Genomic DNA, 21,307 nt, shown 5'->3' on the forward strand with positions numbered 1-21,307 from the left:
TCATAGAGTAAATGATATACATCAACAACATAAAAAGAACAATAAAATACAGATTAAATTTTGCTAAAATTTACTATTATAAATTGGTATAAATACTTCTCTAACAAACACAGCCCACAATTTATTGTTCTCAACACAATTTGTACATGATGGAAGCTGGTGACCTGTAAGAGTATTTCCAATACCCTTGCCCAATGTTGGTTGTTGTTGGTTGCAAAGATCCCCCAGAAATCATTAGCAGACTCCATCTAGAAGCAGACCAAAGGGTCAGAGGTATACATAACATGAGATCCATGGGTCATAGTTAGAGAGCTGTGGGTATTTATTCTTGTTCAAAATATGGTCCAGTGTTTCAAAGCATCTGCCCTATTCTCAGAGGTTAGTGAGTCTGAAGCATGCCAGCATCTAATTTTGAACAGCATGCCAAAGACACATGTTTGTCCTTAAATGTCAGTCATTAGAGTTGAGCACCTACACAAATTCAATGAATTCCAGTGGCGTGGTAATTGGTTCTCTAAGAAAGTATAGAGTGGCTCAGAAACTCAAATGTAAGGAAACTGACCACCAATTTAAAGATAACTCGGGAAAAATAGATACCATCTGTAACTCAAAGAATAATTTAAAAATCTTGGAGCATTATTCTGTAAAAGAGAAAGCTAAAAACATATTTAGCTTTCCAGAAGCATGGAGTTTATTCCGTTTGAATACAAATAGAAGTTTCTCTCCCTCTCTCTCTCTCTCTCTCTCACACACACACACACACACACACACTCAGACACCTGAAAAAAATAATATAGCAAAAGAAATATAGAAATAAGAGTCAGAATCTTGCAGTAGAAGTAACATGGCCTTTGGAACCAGTCAGGTCTACATTTGAATCCTCTGTCTCTCACATGGGTAAAATAGTTCTGAATATGAGGCATTGGTGTGAGGATAATATATGTTAATTGCCCAGGATATATGTAGTAACCACTCAATAATGACTATCATATAAACTAATTTTTCCTTACACACTTGACCTTAAAACATATTGTTTCTGCAAAGTGTAATTATTTTATAAAAATATTTAAGCCTTGCTATCTTTAGGAATATAGGCTTAAGACTTATAATATATTGATTTTTAAAAGTAAAAATAAACCTAAATGATTATATGATTATCTGACGATCTAATTTAGTGTGTCTTTGCTTTGATGGGATTGCTAGATTTTATTTTCTTTTTTTGTAGTGTAGGTTCACATAAAACCATTACCTTACCACTAGAAATTTTCACCTTTCCTTCAGTAGTAATTTTATCTTCTCATGATTTGCATAGTGCCATACATTCCAACAGAAATTCTTCTTATGTAATGCATCTTAATTTTAAGAAACAATAAAATAAGAAGAGCAATTTGACATCTGCATTTACATATATTGCTCTTTGCTTCCTTTAACTTCCTTTTGGAAATACTCAGTCCTCTTTCTTGTGTCTCTTTTCTCCCCTAATAATTAAGGTCTCTCCAGGACCTTTCCAAGCAGACAGAAATCCCTTACGGCACGGTCCTGGACTCTGCAGTCTACGAGCATGTGCGCATGAAGGGGCTGAATCCTTTCGAGAGGGACAGCATGTATTCCCAAATGTGGCGCATGATCAACCGAAGCAACGGATCCGAGAACAACGTGCTTGAGTCCCAAGCAGGCATTCAGAAGGTACTGGCCACAGTCTTTCATTCATAATCTACCCTTTTGGGTCTCATATTAGAATTGTTAAGATGGGTTTCTTTCTTTTTTTAAAATTTTAACTTCAACATAGTTTTCAGTTACATTATACCTTCTGTTGGTGTAAAGAAGATTTTGATGTGACAGTGCACCAGTAGAGGGAATTCAGACCCTCTGTAGTGTGTGTGTCTAAAGCAGCAGTGTCAACCGGTGTGCCTGAAGAATTTTTAAAACATGCCCTACCTGACTATTTAGTCAGGGGCACTGACCTCTTTTCCCTTAGATTGTCAAATAAAAATGGACAACAGACAACACAATGGAATGAATCAAAATTATACCTTTTTTTTTTTTTGTCAGATCAGCAAAAAATATAACATATATTTTGGTGTGCCACAGAATTTTGTAATTAGTTTATGTGTGCCATGAGATGAAAAGGTTGAAAATCGCTGGTCTAAAGGATCCGTTTCCAACGGCAATCCAAAGCTGGAAAACATGAGCTGGCATTTTGTTTAGAACAGGCTCAGAGACTTATACATAGGAAGACTGAAAATGTTTTTACAAATCCTATTCCAAATACCATTCAGATTATTCAGTCTTTTCAAATGACCAAGAGTATTTTCTTTCCTGCATTTGTTTTTAGATGAAAACCTTGTCTTTACTTATGATTATGTGAAGCTATCTGTATGCAAAAGTTAATCTTGTCAACAAAGTTCCTCCAAATGTCTATTTCTATTTCCAAAAGTGAAAACATTTACATCTTATTTTTATATAGCTATCATTTAGAAGTTATTTTACCAAAAAGGTAAGTAGTGCTTTGTGTTAAAAACACAATGGTTTTTATTCTGGGCTGTGGTTTACAAACATTTACACAAAAGTAATGCTTTCTTTCTCAGGCCCCGTCAACCTCCAAGAGAAAACTGAATGATTTTTGCTTAAAATTGTGTCACTGGCTAGCACAGTAAAAGTCACAATGGTTGATATTTAATAAATAATTATGGGATGAATAAATGAATGAGTGAGTGAATGAATGAATGTTGCTAACAGCTGCAAGGGGTGGTAATACACTTTTTCTCTGTAACCTTGCACAGCAGAATAATTTGGACCAATGTCTGAGTTCCTTCTTCAAAATCAAACTCAATAACTCTATGTTGGAGAATGTTTTGACGATTATAAATATTCTGCCACAGGTTCTAGCATTATTCTGTGCCTTTTCATATGATGTTATTTATCTGCTACTGCTGTGGTCCCCTATTTATCTGCTACTGCTATGGTCCCCTAGATTCAGCTTAGTAATTTTGCAGTCACTACATTGATATTATTTTAAAAACTGATGATGCTGACATAAACATCTCCTGGTGATGAGGAATTCCAGCTCATGGTTCTTGTCATTACTTTAAAAAATAATATATGTAGAAACATCAATAAATAATAGTATGACTGGAGCCATAAACTCATAAGGTGATCCTAAAGATTACCTGAGAAAATGCATATCTGAGGGATTTGTAACTACAAAACATTATTATTTAATATTCTTAAGGTTCACTTAAAACTGTGATATAATAAAAAAGGTAATGCAATAAAAGAAGTAAAAACAGTTTCTGTCTCCCGATAGTCTGCTGATAAAGAGGACTTATGAGTTTAAACTGCAAATCAAATATCTCAGTATTTATTACACCACATTTATTCAGTTTTTTGATTTACTAGAATTTCCTTGTGTATTCATAATGGAAAATATCAAAGTGAAATTTGCTTCTGGTATATATTTCTTTCAACCAAAAGCACAGACAGATGACAATCGATTCGACAGAGAATAGGTAGTAATAATAAAACGTATTTTGGTTTAGTTTGCAAGGTCTTGGCCAGCTTCTATGAAAACAAAACCAACCAACCAACCAACAATAACCTTCTCACCCACTAAAGCTCACAGGGAGTTCGTGAGATTGAGAACACGTGAAATGTGGTTGTGGATTCTTCCTGGAGCAACTACCCTTGTGCATCTCACATAGCAGCCTCCTCCTCTCTGTCACTGACTTCTAATTTGTGCAGGCAGAAGGGACCTCAGAGGTCAATATTCCACAAAAGACCAAACTTCTTCTACAGTATCTCTGACAGGAATTTATATAAACAGTATACAGTAACTGCCTTCCAGGAAAGCCTGCCTCAGTGTGAAAAACAATCCTCACAATCTAATTATAACTTTATAGATCCAATTAATGTCTCAGCTTCTGCCTATTCTTAATTGTGCTACTAGTCTCATTACATTTCTAAGATTTGTAGGTAGATCCTGATCCCTTCTAATATCTTCATTCTGCTTTTACTGAACAAACCTATATACGTGAGGATTTAGTAAATGAGTTCTGATCAGCTATTCTTGGGAGACATTCACCTAAACCAAACTAGCCTAATTAAACTGAAAAAAACTTATGACGTTTTGCATAAATAGAAAAAGTGGGATTTGAGAAACATAACTGAATTTTTAATGCATATATTCAACAATTTCTTATTGAGCACCCGCTATGTGTCAGGCAGTATTTTAGTCACTGGAGTGAACATAAATGAAAACAAAATGCCTTCGTGGAGTTTACATTCTAGTGGAGGAAGCAGACAGTAAACAAGATAAATAAAGTATGTTGTATTTCAGCAGTGATAAGTGTTAAGGAGAAAAACAGAGTAGGAGAGGGAGAGGGGGACATGGAGAAGATGACCTGCTTTGTTACATCAGATGTCCAGGGAAGTCTTCACTAAGCAAGTGACACTGGAACAAAGACTTGAAGCAGGTGGGGAAGAGAGGGAGTGAGGGACAGTGGTGGAGAGAGGGAGAGGGAGAGAGAGAGAGAGAGGGAGGGAAGGAGGGAGGGAGGGAGGGAGGGAGAGATACCTGGGTGAAGTTGAAGTGTTTCCAGACAGAGGGGTCAGCCAATGAAAAGGTCCTAGGTGGGTGCATTCCTGGACATTCTAACTATGAGAGACAACAGTGTATCTCCAGAAATTAGTGATAGTATCAGAGGTGTAACAAGGTCAGAGAGGTAGAGGGACAGGTGGGATGGTAGGGAGAAGGCAAATCACATAGGATCTTGCTACAGTGTAATCCTGGGAACTAGCTGCATCAGCGTCACCTGAGGGCTAGTTAGAAATGCAGACTCTTAGGCCCCATCTCACCTTTTCTGAATGTGAATTTTATTCTCACAAGACTCCCAGGTAATTCCTAAGCATGCTAAACTGAAGTCTGAGAAGTGCTAATGTAGCGCTGTATGGAGCATTTTTAAGTGGGCTTTTACTTTGTGTAGGACATGAAACTTAGGAGGTGTTGAACAGAAGAGTTACATGATCTAACTAATATTTTGGTAAATCATATCTGCTGCATTGTGAAAAACCGAAGGTGTCAGTGTGGAACCTGGAAACCAGTTAAGAGGCCATGATGGTGACTCAGCAATTCTGAAATTACACCATCGAAAATCAATCCTTGTTAAAACCCACATACGTCTTGGAAAACTATAACTTTAAAATTCCATTGGCTTAGCACATTGATGGAAATTCAGTCTATCAGATTATTTTAGGAGGAACTGGGACCTGAGACAGGTAATTTCTGAGAACAAATAGAGAAATTCTAGGTTGCAGGTAAGGATCTGACCAGGAATGATGGATCTGTGTATAGCACTGAAATAGAGAAGTCTCTGGTTATTAAGAGGGCAATATTTATTTCCTGATAACCTATTATAATTCGAATGGTAAAGAACAAATTATTCCAGAACCACAGCAATAAAGACTACCAGGGAAGAAAAGCAGGAGTGGTAGGATTAGAACGTCTGTCCTAGGCAGAGAATCCCAATGGTGAGTAAATAATACCTCAGACTACGTAGTTAATTAGGGGTGTGAACTGTGAGGGATACTATGGCAACAGGGAAGTGGGTGGTGATGCTGGCAGCAGCCTTATTCAATCAGAAAGATCAATTTGCAACACCGGTAATCTCAAGTCCCAGAGCGGTATGGGGAAAGGAGAACTTACACGGTTCAGATGGTGCATGAAGGCTCCAGCCAAGCTCCTGGGCTTCAGGACCCACCTCTAATCCTAGCTGGAAAACTAAAGAATAGAAATGAAAGCCAAGATGAAAGACTGGTCATATTAAATAGGCCAGTGTCCAAGATTGTGGAGGATTTTGGCAGAAAGGCAGACTTCAGACCCTATGCAAGGTAAGCTGACTCTTTTTATTCATCTCTGGCTGAAACACTGGGTAGATTGAACTTACTTATTCAACAAGTGTCCAGTGAGCAGCTATTATTTACCAGGCACAGTTCTAGGCTTTGAGAGGCACACGGAGCAAGCAAAGTTCCTGCCCAAATGGATAATGTAGTGAAGAGAAAACAACCTCATACCTGTGTGCTATAGAGAAAAAATGAAAGGGTAAGGAAAGAGAGCAGAAGCAAAAAGAGGGATGTTGCCATTATATATTGGGTGGTCTCAAAGGCATCTCTGAGAAAGTGATGTTTGAATAAAGACCTGAAAGAGGACAGGGTATGAGCCATGAAAATAGTGGGAGAGAGGAGGGATAGGAGGTGCTCCAGTCCAAAGGAACACTCATTGCAAAATTCCTAGGGGAGAAGCTAGCTTGGCATGATAGAGAGGAATGTGAAGAAGACCAATGTCACTGGAGCAGATGCACAGAAAGGGGGTGTGGGAGGTGGTTAGGACAGAGGAGTAAGAGATATCACAGTGGGAGTAAGACAAAATTAAAAATGTGTGGACCCCACTAAAGTTCCAGTTGTATCTTGTTTGAGGAATAGAAAGCATCTGAAAATCTTAAATTCCTTCAGGTGATTCACAATAAAAGTTAAGCATCATTGATATAATATTTTGTGAGCCATTTAAATGACTTTGGCTTTTACTCTGAGAAGGGAAACCAAGGGAGGGTTGTGAACAGAAGAGTGGCATGATCTATATATTTTTTAAAGGTCCACTATAGGTGCTGGGGGGGGGGCGCACAGAGTCAAGATTGGAAGCAGGGAGACCAGTGAGAGGGCCACTGCTATAATCCAAGTGAGACAATGGTGGGTGGACCAGAGCGGTTATGGTGCAATTGATGAGAAGTAATTGAATTTGAATATATTTTGAAGGTAGTTCTGACAAGATTTTCTACAATATTGCATGTGAGGTATGAAAAAGAGCAATTAAAGATGAATCCAATGTCTTTGGCTTAGGTAGTTAGAAGAATGAAGTTGCCATTTTTTTTTTTAAGTTAATATATCTTTCTTTCATAAGAGACTAAAATAAGGAAACATACAAAGAAAAATGCTTAGTATTAGAAGCTCTAGAATGCAATTCCTCACTGAGGAAAGAAACTCCACGGACTAATCCACCATGGTCATAAAAATACACATTTACATAAATGGAGTTTACAATCCAATCATGCATAAATCTAGAAAATAGATCAATAACTTAAATTAATTGTTTTTAAACAGTCATAAAAAATCCTTCTCTAAAAATAATTATGAATAACAAAGCCCAGTGAAGTCTAGTATAACCACTAAAAATTATTAACATCCAAAAAATGAGTTTTTGAAAGCAAGTCATAAGAAGTTGCCTTTTTTTTTTTTTTGAGACTGAGAAAACTATGGGAAGAGCAGATTTAAGAAGCCAAATGAAAATTTGCTTTTGTCATGATGGTTAATATGGAATGCTTATTAATTATCCAGGCAAAGATGCCAAGAAAACTGCTGCATATATGAGTTGGGTGTTTGGGAGAGAGCTCTAGATGAGATAAATATTTTGGAATTATTAGCAAAGAGTTTGTATTTAAAGTCATAAGACTGGATGATATCACCAAGGGTGAGTGTATATCTAGGAAAGAAAGATAGCTAAAGACTACTCCTTGGAACAATTTAATATTTCGAGGAGGGAGAGATAAAAAGGGTATAACAGAGTCAGTAAAGGCAGGCGAAAAAACAAAAGTGGTTGTTTAGAAGCCAAATGAGACAAAATGTTTAAAGGAATTTCACATGATCAACTGTTAGTTGATGCTCACGAATCAAGCAGGATAAAGGCTGAGAATTAATGATTTATTTGAGAGCCAGCACTGGAGACCTTGATCAGAGTAGATCTGGTAGAGTGAAAGGAGAAGAAATTGAAGTCAGATTGGATAGAACAAAGAATGAGAAGAGAGGCGGTGGAGGTTATGAGAATAGGCACTTTTTATAGAAGCTTCGCTAAAAGGAAATGATGAGTAACAGGAGGTATTCCTGGAGTGAGATGTGAGGTTTGAGGAAATTTTTTTTATGAAACTAGATATATACAGTGTCTCTATATTGATAGGATGGAAAACTCATGATGCAGGAAAGAGGTAGAACTGCTGGAGAACTGTGTTTGAGCAGGTGACAAGCAATGGCATCTAGTGCACAAATGGAGTTTAGACTTAAAAGCACAATCCATCCATAGTAAGAGCACGAAGGTGGAGCATATGGATGTACAGGCAGATAGTTTGGAAGATACAGTGGTGGAGCAAGTGGAAGTTCATTTTTGACTGTTTGTATTTCCTAAAAGAAACAAAAACCAAGGCCATCACCAAAGTGTAAGCAGCAGGATAGAAACTGTGGGGATTTGAAGATAGAGAAAGTAGGAATGATTGTTCTGGAGAATGGGAAGGACAGTAAACAAGTGAAATATAACTGGATTCCTAGAAAAGACTAGAGGCCCTCTTGCAGTAGTGGTCATGGCTGTAAATTGGGACCCATCAGCATGATTGTGAGTTTTCTCCAGCCATCTTCAGCTTCCTGAATGTAAATATGGAGTCGACAGAGAGTAGATTTCACCAGAATTGGTGTTTGTTAGATAAACATGGTAGAAGACAATGGAATGAGGAAGTTGAAAGTGAATGCAAAGAATTTGTTGTTATCATGAACCATGGAATCTGAGCTGTATAGAAGGAAAGTGATGACATGAGGAGATTGAGAATGTCATGAGCAGTGAACTGTAGGTCCGGATGGAACTGAAGAATTGGAGTCATGAACCAGAAGGGCAAGGACAGAATTGGAAATAATATGAAGCTGGTTCGGTGATGACACTTTTGAAATTGAGATGATAAAGAGAGTGCTGGTAGTGGAAATATGACATGGCAGTGGGCGGCTGAGGTAGGAGAAAAGACACAGTCTTTGGAAAAGAGGAAGCCAAGAGACAGAGAAACCCAGTACTGGAGTAGGATGTCTGTGTGAATAATCAATTCACCAAAAATAACCACAGAACTAGTATTTAGGAGCGTGACATGGGACGAATGATAATATCTTCAAGCGATGTTGGAGTGAGAGTCAGCAGATGACTGCAGTACGAATGAGCAGCAGGTTATATATAGTTGATAGCATGACCTTCAAAGCTAGAGAACTTTAGAGACAGGTCTAGAAGTAGTTCAAGGGGAAAGGAGGACAATTACTCCTTATTCAGCCCCCATGGTAAGAATGTTGTGGAAGAGAAGTACCCACCACTTGAGGAGCCCCCAAGTGATGTGGTGTCCTCAGAGGAGAAGCAGGTTCTATTTAGCAAACAAAGGTAAAAGGAAATAATAATAATAATAATAATAATAATAATAATAATAATAATAATAAACAGATTGCAAAATACATGCAGGGTGACCATATGTCTTGGTCTGGAACAATCTCAATTTTGCCAGGTGTCCCCTTGTTAGTAATAGAATCCTTTTGGTACTGTGACTTATAATAAGAAATATTTATTTGGTCTTCCTCTTGTTTCTGGCACAGAGCTCCTAAAACCCTTGGAATTTTCTAAGTAAGGAGAGTAATAAAGGCGTCTTTTATTATGTTAATGAGGTGACTTTGGGACTGCACCTAAGGATAGAGCTGGTTGACAGGGAAACCAACCATGCTCCTGGGATGGAAAAGAGCTGGATGGAGAGTTCCATCACCAATGGACAGTGGTTTAACCATTCATGCCTATGTAATGGGGCCTCCATAAAATCCCAAAAGGACAGGGTTCTGACAGTTTCCAGGTTGGTATACACATGTAGGCTTGAGAAGAGCAACACAGTCTGAGAGAACATGGAAGCTCCATGCCCTTTCCCCATACCTTGCCCTATTCATCTCTTCTATTTTGGCTGCTTATGAATTATATCCTTCTATATATAATAAACCAGTAATTTAATAAGTAAATTGTTTCTCTGAGGTCTGTGAACCACTCTAGCAAATTAATCAAACCCAATCTACAGCCAGGCATTAAGAAATACAGGTAATAACCTGGACTTGCAACTGGCTTCTGAACACTTAACCTGTGAAATCTGACACTATCTCCTATAGATAATGTCAGAATTGAGTTGGAGTGTAGGATATCCCTCTAGTGTCTGAGAATTGTTGGTATGGGACCGAGCCCGCCTCCACCTGTCAGAATTGTTCCTAGAATTTTTAATCCCCTTTCACTGTCAAGATTATTCCCATCACGACAATAAATTGTAAGATATCCCTAGATATAGGGGTCATGGTGATGATAGAACTCCATAGAGTAGGGTGGAAGAGTGTAGACAGTTGGAGAGGAAGGGGAAACTTGGTCAAAGCCAAAAGGATGTGCAGATCCAAATCAATAAGAAATGAGGTGTGATCTGGAAGTTTTGGATTTTTTTATGATGACAAGCATTCAGGATCTAGTGCCAATATGGGTTTTAGACTGTAGACAAGTTGTGTTGGTAAGTTGGTCAGTGTAGGGTGGTAGGAGGGTGAACGTCTCACAGGGGCATATTAACAGTGGCAGGTGGGGGGCTGGCTAAGAGCAGTCCTTCCAGCAGCTGAGAGATTCGAGGGCAATGCTTCCCACAGGTAAGGATGAAGTAATGGTGAGTAGAAAGGCTGAGTAGAAAACAAATTTTGAGTGTTACACAGTTTTTCACATAGCTATTCCTGGTCGTCTGTGCCACAAACCCATGAACCACACTGGCCATATCCTTTTCTGGTTGTTTCTTTCCTCTCCCTCCTAGAGCTCTGTAGCATCATTTGACATTGAGTAAAAATGCCAAAGTGGGTGACAGTTCATGAGCCAGCAGCAGAGAAAGGGTAAGAGCTAACATGAGCTTCAGTAAATGACTTGGTAATATCCTAATAGGTACATAACCTTAAAATCAGGGCTAGGCACGTGTTACAAAATGAATCATCAGACTGAACACAACTTGAGGAAAAACAAGACAAAATACTCAACAGCTTTGGGTCTATGAAAATGCCAGGAGTCTTGGGCTGTCATACCACAGGGGTTAGAGGTAGCAATGCATTTGGTACATCTGTCCTTTTGCCAAATAATTCTAATAACATATGATTCACTTTAGCATGTTACCTGCATCTGAGAGCTCAGATCCCACTGGCATATTTCTGGATCTTTAGGAAACAGAGGTTTTTTTAAGTCTGTCAGTTATCACACAGTGAATATCACTCTTCTTTCTGTACCAGGGAGAATGAAAAAACACATAGACATCATTTCCAGCAGCCCTGCCTATGCATTGTCAATGCCTGGGATTGGGTGTTTTTTTAATTTTATTTACAACTTATTTTTGTTTCTAATAACCTTCATGGATGCCTTAAATCAAAATTAGTCTTGAGTAGATATTTTCCCAAAGAGGAAAGGAGAAACCTAAAACCATATACTACTTAAGCAGTCATAGCATTTTAATTTGAGTTAGACTATGTCAGGTCTTATAGCACACAAAGCAAACTATAAATAAGGATTTTTTTCTAGATGCCCAGGGGAAAATATAGATAGATAGATGATAGATGATAGATAGATAGATAGATAGATAGATAGATAGATAGATAGATAGATCTATATATATGTATTCCATAAATTAAAGTAAAAATTATAAAGTGGTTTTACTTTATGTTTATAAAGTTAACACTACTGTTATAAAGATACCCACTATTGACAGAGCATGTATTTTTTAAATTGCTTTTTTTATATAGGGATTTAATCCATGATGAAAGCCAGACCTACTCCAATTCTTCTTTTAATTAGCTACACTCAATTCCAATTCATCTATTCAGTCACTCATTCCTTTCATCAACAAACTTTTTTTTATTCATTGGCTGCTAAGTACCAGAAACTATGTTAGGCACCAAGGATGCTGAGATGGATTAGTCTAGTCGGGCAGTAAAATGCAGAATAATAGCTCTCCAGAGAAAGATGTACAAGGTTACAAGGTAATATGAGAAAACAGAGAAGCCAACCAAGCGTAGCCTAGGGGATGAGGCTAGTTCAGATCACAAAGGCTTCCTAGAAGAAGTAATGTTAAACTTAGAATTAGTAGGATTTAATTAAGTAAAAGAAATAAGAATAAGTAGGATAGGGAAGAGGCAGCCTGACGAGAAAGCGCAGAGGTGAGCAGAACACAGCACCATGCAAGAAACAAAAAGCAATTACAGTTTGATGTTAGGTGGTTGTATTAGGGTTTTTTAGAGAAATAAGACCAATAGGATGTGTGTGTTGTGTGTGTATAATATATCCTACATATAATACCTAGTTGCATATATAATAATAAATATCTATATCATATATATATATACACACATGCATATATGTGTATATATACTGATAAGTATAAAACCTTAAAATCAGGGTTAGGCCTTTATTACAGAAATGAATAGTCAGGCTGAACACAACTTGGGGAAATAGATATACCCATATAAACAGGGTGTCCCAAAAAAATGTACATGCAGTGTTTGTAGATTCTATTACATTTTGAAAATGAAATGTATTTTAATAAACACTGCCTTTATAATTATCCACAATGCATATACATTTTGGGGAATACCCTGATTTTATATGTGTGTGTGTGTGTGTACACAAAATTAGATTTATTATAAGGAAATAAGGAATTGAATCACAAGCTTATGGAGGCTGAGAAGTCCTACAACTTGCAATCTATAAACTGGAGACTCAGGAAAGCCAATGGTGTAAATTCCAATCCGAGTCTGAAGGCCTGAGAACAGAAACACTGATGGTGTAAATTCCAGTTCAAGGGCAGGAGCAGACCAATGTCCCAGCTCAATCAGTCAGGCAGAGAGAATTCAACTTTCCTCCACTTTGTTCTGTTCCAAGCCCCTGAGGGTTAGATGATGCCCGCCCACGTTGGGGAGGGCCATCTGCTTTACTCAGTCCACCAATTCAGATCCTAATCTCTCCCAGAAACACACTAATAGACACAGCCAAATATCTGGGCGTCCTATGGCTCAGTCAAGTTGACACATAAAATTAACCATCAAGTGCTACAATCAAGTGAAGGGGAGGGGAGGTGCAGTTTGTGTTGTGGATCAAAGACTCCTACTGGGCCGCGTGTCATCTAGTTTAGTTCAGATTTACTTCCCAAAGTTGAAAGTGCATATACATCTTTAAAAATTCCTGCTAGAGCAGAAAAGTAAAAACTGTAATCCCACTTTAATTTTAAAATTGGCTAATTCTATCCATCCAGTTTATCTTTAAAATTGACCTCCGTGGTATAGCTTCAGGACTTTTTCCTATACTAAATAAGCATGCATATGCATACAGTTTTATGTTTGGTTTCCCTTTTCACTTTTTTTTCCTAATGAATTTTTTTTTGCCTTTGTCTTTTTAATTTCTGTTATAAATAACTTTCAAGTTTACATATGTTTATGCATTACTTTGATCCCTTCAAAATATTTCACAAATTACTATAATTTACCAAATTATTGCACTTGATGAAAATTTGAATGTTTTCATATATTTTCTCCTAAAAGCAGCTACAATGAACTTTTATTGTATATATGTTTTTATTATTACAGCCCTAAAAGTAGGATTGTGGGTTAAGGTGCATGTACATTTATGAATTTAATAACCACTCTCAAAGTAGTCTCTAAAAATGTTGTACCAATTTCTACTTCTATTAATACAATAAGAGAGTTTTGTTTTTCCACTTTCTTGCCTGAAATAGCCAGAATTAAATGGTATTACTTTTATTTTTCAAAATGATGAATAGAAAGTATTTTATTTTTATTTTTACTTTTCTGATTGTTGAACTTTTTTTTCAAATGTTTATTGGTTTTTGTATGTTGTCTGTATATTGCTAAATTATTTCTTTTGCCCCTTTTTCTAGTGGCTTGTAATTATCACTTTTAATACCTCTTTTTAAACATATTGATAATAGTATTTGTCTTTTTTGTAACTCCACCTCTAACCCCTCAGGCTCTTCTATTCCAATCCATGCCCACATCTGTGTTTACACTGTCAGTTAAGTCGATGTACTGGCAAGCAAACACAATTTAGTCAGGTCCTAATATAAATCTTGGTAAGGCCCAAGGGTACACTTCATAAGACAACATTTCTTTTGCCAGACAGTAATTTCAAGGAGCAGCATTTACTTTGCGAAAAAAATGGAAAGGCTAAATGGTTTTGTAAATATGCCTGTAAGCTGTTCACTGTTTGCTCTCTTCCTTTTTATCCCTAAGTCTATTAATATAAATAAGAATTTTATAAAATTTAGCTCTCTAGTAAAAGATATATACTGAAAAGGCTCAATGTTTTTGAAACACTCTTTTCAGACATTTCTAATTAAGATATTGGACTTCCATACCTATGTATTTGTTTCCATTACATTAAGCTGTACACCTTTCTTTATAACGCATACTTTGATTTTTTACTTTTGGCATTCCTTGAGTCCCAGCCCCTGGTTGGTCTTTTCTATTTCTCCCAGGGCCTTCCCTTTCCTCTTACTCTGATTTATGTGGTCAGTGCTTTACTATGATTTTTCTGCTCAACTTCTGAATCCAATTCTCCTACTAAAACATAAATGCCATGATTACTATCAATCCTTCTGCTTTTACATTTCTCAGATTAATTGTCATCTTGGGCACTAAAGCTTCTGATTACAAATTCCTCCTTTCTTGTTAAATATCTATAACTCTCTTTTCCTTATTTTAAATCAATATGTTTTGCAAAGCCCTTTACAGCTCTGCCACCTGGCACTGACTCAGCTTGGGAGACGATGAAATAAATAAAATTTTAGTGTCCTGATAGTATTTGGGGGCAATAAATATATTACAGTATAAACCATACTTAATGTTTGGTAGAAAACAACCTGCTTTTTCAATTTCCCCTTTATTTCTTCTATTATATATAGTATTAAATACTGGAATCCAAAAGTAAAAATAGGTTTTTAAAAACTCCATAACTAAGGATAAAGCTTCCCTTTTTATGTCATAAGAAATTAGTTGTAATATAACCTGAGCAAATCACATTAATAATTTTCACATTTAATATTCAACATAAAAATATTTTATTGAAATTTAAAATTTTTTATTCTATTCTTTTAAATTGTAAAACATGCATAACAGAATTTACCATCTTAACCATTTATTTTCATTTTTTTATATTTTTTAAGGCAATTTCTTTTTTTTTCAATTACAGGTTTTTTTCAGTTATATTCAATATTATTTTATATTAGTTTCAGGTGTATAGCAAAGTGGTTAGACAATCAGATACTTTACAAAGTACTCCCCCTGATATTTTCAGTACCCACCTGGCACCAGGCATATTTATTACAATATTATTACAATATTTCCTATGCTGTACTTAACCATATTTAATTGTACAGTTTAACAGCATTAAATACATTCACATTGATACATAACCATCACCACCATTCATCTCCAGAAAAGTTATTATATTCTTAAGCTAAAATTCTGTACCCATTAAACAATAACTCCCCTATATCTTCCTCCCCCAAACTCCTGGAAACCACAATTCTGCTTTGTATCTTTATAAATCTGACCACTTTAACTACTGCATATAAGTGGGATCATACAGAATTTGTCTTTTTATGACTGGCTTATTTCACTTAGCATAATGCCTCAAGGTTCATCCACACTATAGAATGTCCTTCCTTTTTAAGGCTTAATAATATTTCGTTGTATGTGTATACAACATTTTGTTTACCTACTCATTAATCAGCAGGCACCACCTGGGTTGCTTCTACCTTTGAGTATTGTGAATAATGCTGCTCCAAATATGTTTGAGTCTCTGCTTTTATTTTTAATTTTTTTAGGAACTGCATACTGTTTTCTTTTTTTTCTTTTTTTATGCTCACCCAAGGATATTTTTTCCATTGCTTTTTTTTGGGGGGCGGGAGAGAGAGAGAGAGACATCAATGTGAAAGAGACACACCGATTGGTTGCCTCCTGCACTCACCCCCGACCAGGGAGCGAGCCTGCACCCGAGGTCCATGCCCTTGGCTGGAATCGAACCCAGGACCCTTCAGTCTGTGGGCCTGTGCTCTAACCACGGAGCCAAACCAGCCAGGGCGTGTACTGTTTTTTACAGTGGCTGCACCATTTCACATGCCCACCAATTTTTCCACATCCTCACCATCACTAGTTTTCTTCAGTTTTGATAGTAACCAGTCTAACGGGTATGAGTTGGAACATATACATTTAAGTTCTATTTTAATATTCATTTTAAGGGGCAATATGTGACTAACAAACTTGAATCACTATAATTCCCATCGTTTACTCCAGTAGAAATTAGATTGTGTTGGCTGGTCAACCCAACCCCCAAAATGGCTCACCCAACAGTGATGCTCAGAGATAGAAGGGACCAATAAACTAACAACCTGCATCCAGCCACAGAATGAGGGGAGAGGTGTGCATAATTTAACAAAACAAAACCAAGACCCATGGTATTCTAACCCACACAATTGAGAAGTGTTGGTTCTCCTAAACTCTCTGGGGATATTTGTCTCTGACCATTGCCCATTGCTCTTCCCAGAATTCATCACAGTCATGGAGCTGAAAGGGAATGTAAGGATCTTCCAGTTTAATCATTTTATTTTATAGATGAGGAAATTATACCTAAAAAGATTAAGTAATTTATCTAAGGCCACACAGCAAATTAGTGTCAAGATTTATAACTACAGCCCACATCTCTTAACTCTTGGTCATTTGCTCTTTCTATCACAATTGCAGAACTTAAATCTCTCGTGTCATCCCAAGCTAATTAAAATTCACATCAAAATTTGAGTGGTCGTCAAACTGTAGAAGGTACTAATAATTACAAAGGCTGAAAAAAAAAAAAAAAAAGCTTGTTTCCAAACTCTGAACCCAGATATTAAAATTCACTGGGCCTGGGGTGAGATCAGAAGAATTAAATTTTTAATAAGTAATTCAGGTATTCCTGATAAAGATTGTTCACAGATTATCTTATGAGAATCACTCTTCAGGGCATTATTTGAAAATCCTGGTGCTAGACCAGTGATCTCCAAAGTGTGGGCTCTGGATCAGCAGCTTTGACACCACCTGGGAACTTATGAGAAATGCATATACTTAGACCCCACTCCAGAGCTACCTAATCAGAGACTCTTCCGGTGGGGCTGGAAATTCCACCTTAACAAGCTCTTCAAGTGATTCTGTTGCAACTAAAGTTTGAGAACCAGTGACCCAGGCTATAGTTAAATCCAAGCAAGCCACTCATGTCATTCTGCTGTCTTTCAGCCAGAGGCTTTAGGTATCCAGAACTTTGGGCAAATCTAAATAATCTAACATCTTTTTATCACTTTAATGGATGCTACCATGCTTTTAAATAAATGTACATGATTTTCTTGAATGCTTAAACACAAAAAGAACAAAACCTTCTCTATCTTTGCTCTTTACATGCAATTAATCAGAAAGCAGAGGTTAAGTGAGGGACACATCAAGTGGCAAATGTTGCTTCTCCCCTTGTGACGGCATTTATTTTTTAGGAACAAGACAACACTTATCTGCTTGTGGTACATCTCTACCTGGATGCCCCGCCAACGCCCCTGCCAGCTCTATGTCTAGCACCAAACTAATTATCTTCCTTTGCAAGTTGATGCTTATCTTTCTCTGTTCTTTATTTCTGCTAAAAACACCAATACCCTTCCTGTCATCCTGGCTGGAAATTGAAGAGTCTGTCTTATCGCTTTCATCGTTCTTACCAGAGTCAATTAATTGCTTTAACTATCAATCCAGCCTCTGCAGCATCTCTCCCATTTATTCCCTCCTTTTCTTTTCTACTTCCAATTTAGTAATTCATGTCACTATTATTACCTTCCTGGACTACAGAAATAACTAATTGATTGGCCCCCTCCCAACATATTAATCTTCCCTCAGAATAGTTCTGATAGTGATCCATCTTTGCACAAAAACCTTTAAGTGCTCCACTTTATCTCAAACGTTATTTGTTTATCCTGGCACTCAAAAATCTCTACATTTTGGCATTGTCCTCCCTTTCAGTTTTCCTTTATGTATTCATTCATTATTTTCATTTAAAAATTTTTTATTGAACATCTACTCTGTGCTAGAATTCATCTAGGTGTCATTTTCTTTTTGCATTTCACACACCTTATGTTCCAATCAAACTAAATTTTACTGACTCTCTCTTATATCCTCAGTATTCTTACATATAAGTATTGTTCATTTTTTTCTTCCATCATGAATCCCCTCCTCCCATGGCATTTTTTTTCTATCCACAGCCTATTCATTTTCAAGGTCTAGCTCGTTGTTACTATAAAGACATTCCTGATTCTCTTGCCTAATATATTTTCTTCCTCCATTAATAATTTAATAATTTATGAATAATTCATCCATCTTGATAATTTATCCATCTGCAATTATTGTTTCTTCTTAATATCATAATGGTCTGTGTCTATCTATCCTGCTAGATGGTATATTACTTAGGTCAGGATCCACACCTGATTTATCAGTTTATTCCTATGTCTCTACAGCATCTCAATCTCCAGTGAATTAAATTAAATAGCTCAGTTTCAAGCTTGACTCTTAGCCTTTCTTTCCAACTTCAATGACAAAAATATTCTTTGATAGCAGTCAATCTCAGATTACTCATGAATTCAGACCCCAAATTTTCAAACCTGGGTCCTCATAGAGAGTTATTAAAGGGACAATATTTTTTGTATTTTTATTATATTCTGAATGGTACAACTTATTCACTATCTCAAAAGTCTCTCAGCAAAATAATTTCTTTTATAAGCAGAATAGGTCTCAACACTTTTCTACCTAATGATCTCAGTCTCATTGTACATGTTTATTTAACAGAGAACTTTTACCTTTATCATAGGAAGTTGACATGTGGAATTTTGTATATTTAGGTTGGTAAAATAATCAGTTGTATGTTCTTGTTTTATACTTTTTGTCTAGAACACTGAGAAGCAAGGAAGGAAGGACAGAGCAGGTCCACACTGGGTCAAGCAACTTTGCCATTCATCTCAGGTGCATAATTTAAGGGGTGCCAGAAAATATCAGTAGTCATTACGTAGAGACATGATTCCACATGCCATTGGCAGATCTAGTCTTTTTAAAATTTTGTTCATCGTGGATTTTTTATTTTAATCTTTTAAAAACATTACCTTAAAATATTATTTACTTTGATTACTAAGTTTAGTGCTCTTTTCAATTTTTTTGCCTAAGCCAAATGCTTTGCTCACCTCAACCTAATCTAGACCCTGGGAAGGAAACAGAAAACAAGATAGTAAAGAAAGAAAAATAGAGGAGTTCAAAGGCATGAAGGCAGATGGACACAGAGCTTTTATTGAATACTCTCAATCTTTAAGTTTAAAAGATTATATTGGATAAATATATATATATATATATAAAAACAAGCAGATGAATGATTCTGCCAATATTGGTATAGATCATTGATGAGTGCTTGCATATACAGTGTGTCTATACTATATACAGATGTAATTGTTACCAGATGGCATAAAAAAATGCCTGAATATTACAACATAATGTGATCACTGGAAGGTTGATTCTGAATTCTTTTTATTTTTCAATACTTTAGCTTATTTGTTCCTTGTTAGAATTCATTATAAATTTTGTGCAAAGTTTCAGGAGAATTTGCCCATTAATTTCTGATGATATCCAAACACTGTTTTCTTAAGTGTTTCTTTAAGAGTCCAAAATAACACATTAGATCTAAGTTTATGTTATTTGGGGTTAGAGGGGTATGAAATGGAGTCTGAAGCTCAGATTTCCTATTAATCAGCCATGAGGCCTAGTCACAATCCTGAGAAATTACCAGGTAAATGTCCCTAAATGTAGCAGATAAGTTGTAACTCACCTTAAAGGGGAATATAAGCTAAAATATGGAAAAAACAAGAGGAATTCAGAATTAGTATACTTCAATGAACATATATATTTTTTAATCCTCTGAGCTTAATTTTTTAAAAACTTGATAAAGAATAAGGGCTTTGTATTGTGAAATACAAAATTTATTTTTTGAAAACATAGGACACTGCCTGGGAAAGAGAAGATACTCACGAATTACTGCTTTCCCCTTCCCTGACAATAAGGCCCAGCAGATGCATTTGTTTGCTGATTCTCACCTAGGATGTTAAGCTTGAATGCCCCATCTGCTCAGCAGCAGGTAAATGTGATAGAGTTTGTGCCACAAAGTATATCACTGTCAGAAATATATTGCATTTAATACTTTTGTCTATTTAACTCTGCGTATAAAACATCTAGCCTACAGGAAACTTATGAATTACAGTCAAATGAAATACTACAGTTGAGCTGTGAAGCAGAGGAAGCTTTTATTACCTTTCAGCTCAAAATATCAACATTCTCCTTCACCATGTTAACACCATAAAGAATACCCACATTTATGTAATTCTAGCAACAAAGATAGGCTTACTTATCATTTCTAAATTTGAGACTTTGCATTAAATAATTACCTGAAATTTTAGACAAATTCCTTTTTTACATTAGGGGATCTAAATAAGTTTGTGAATCTATCTGCTTTTGGAAATTGCTCCACATGTTGTACACAATAATATATGACCCAAGTCTCATTTTTCAGCCCTGTACTTTTTGGAGCTGTTCATAATATTTTGTATATTTTGGTAACATATTATTTGGAAATTGGGAGCTGTGTCTTAGAATTGGTTTTTTGGGTGGTTTTTTTTGGGGGGGGGCTTTGTTTTTGTGTTTGTCTATACAATAAGCACATCTTTTAAGTCGAGTATGCTGTGAGAACCACTGAATGATCTATTTAGCCAAAAATATTTACCCATTTGATATTCTCTACTCACCATCTAGCTGTTTAATATACATTTTTCAAACTTATTAGATCTAACACTCAACAGTAGCTCTGCCTTTTATCTTTTGTTTCTCAGCTAGCAGCAAATCTATTTTTTAAATTTCTTAGTCTCAAAGAAATCTTAGTCTCTGAAATCTTTCATGACTTCTCTCTTTCTCTCACATCCCATGTCTGATCTGTCAGAAAATGCTATTTTTTTTAAATTTAAGAACACATACCTGTTCTCACCACCTCCACTGCTATTACCCTAGTCCGTGGATGGGGAACATACAGCCCACAAAATTATTTGGTCTGGCCCCGCCAAGGCAACTGCAGGTGGAACTCGAAATTCAGTAAATCTAGGAGCTTTTTTTCATAGCTGATTTTTAAGTTGATAATTTTGTATGGCCCGCAAATGATGTTATAAATATCCAAATAGCCCTTATAGAAAAAAGGTTCCCCCACCCCTGGCTAGTCTAAGCTACCACCATTGCTTCCCCGGACTCATAACAGCCTCCTACCTGGTCTGCATGCCTCTCCACTATTCTGCCAAAGTCTCATGCCACAGATCATCTGAGT

The 21,307-nt window shown here is 36.5% G+C and overlaps 1 protein-coding gene across 2 annotated transcripts in view; it reads left to right on the forward strand.

The window, feature by feature from the left end:
* The window catches only part of GRID2 (glutamate ionotropic receptor delta type subunit 2), a gene marked incomplete at its 3' end in the record, with an annotated part of 1,219,813 nt that overhangs the window by 988,180 nt on the left and 210,326 nt on the right, over window positions 1-21,307 (forward strand). For both annotated transcript variants that reach the window (XM_081131278.1, XM_081131277.1), the window contains exon 13: window positions 1,491-1,686. In XM_081131278.1, coding sequence (XP_080987404.1) covers window positions 1,491-1,686 — 196 coding nt within the window. The remainder of the gene's footprint in view (window positions 1-1,490; window positions 1,687-21,307) is intronic.

Source organism: Miniopterus schreibersii (assembly GCF_964146895.1).
Source record: "Miniopterus schreibersii genome assembly, chromosome: 1".
NCBI classification, from domain to species: Eukaryota; Metazoa; Chordata; class Mammalia; order Chiroptera; family Miniopteridae; genus Miniopterus; species Miniopterus schreibersii.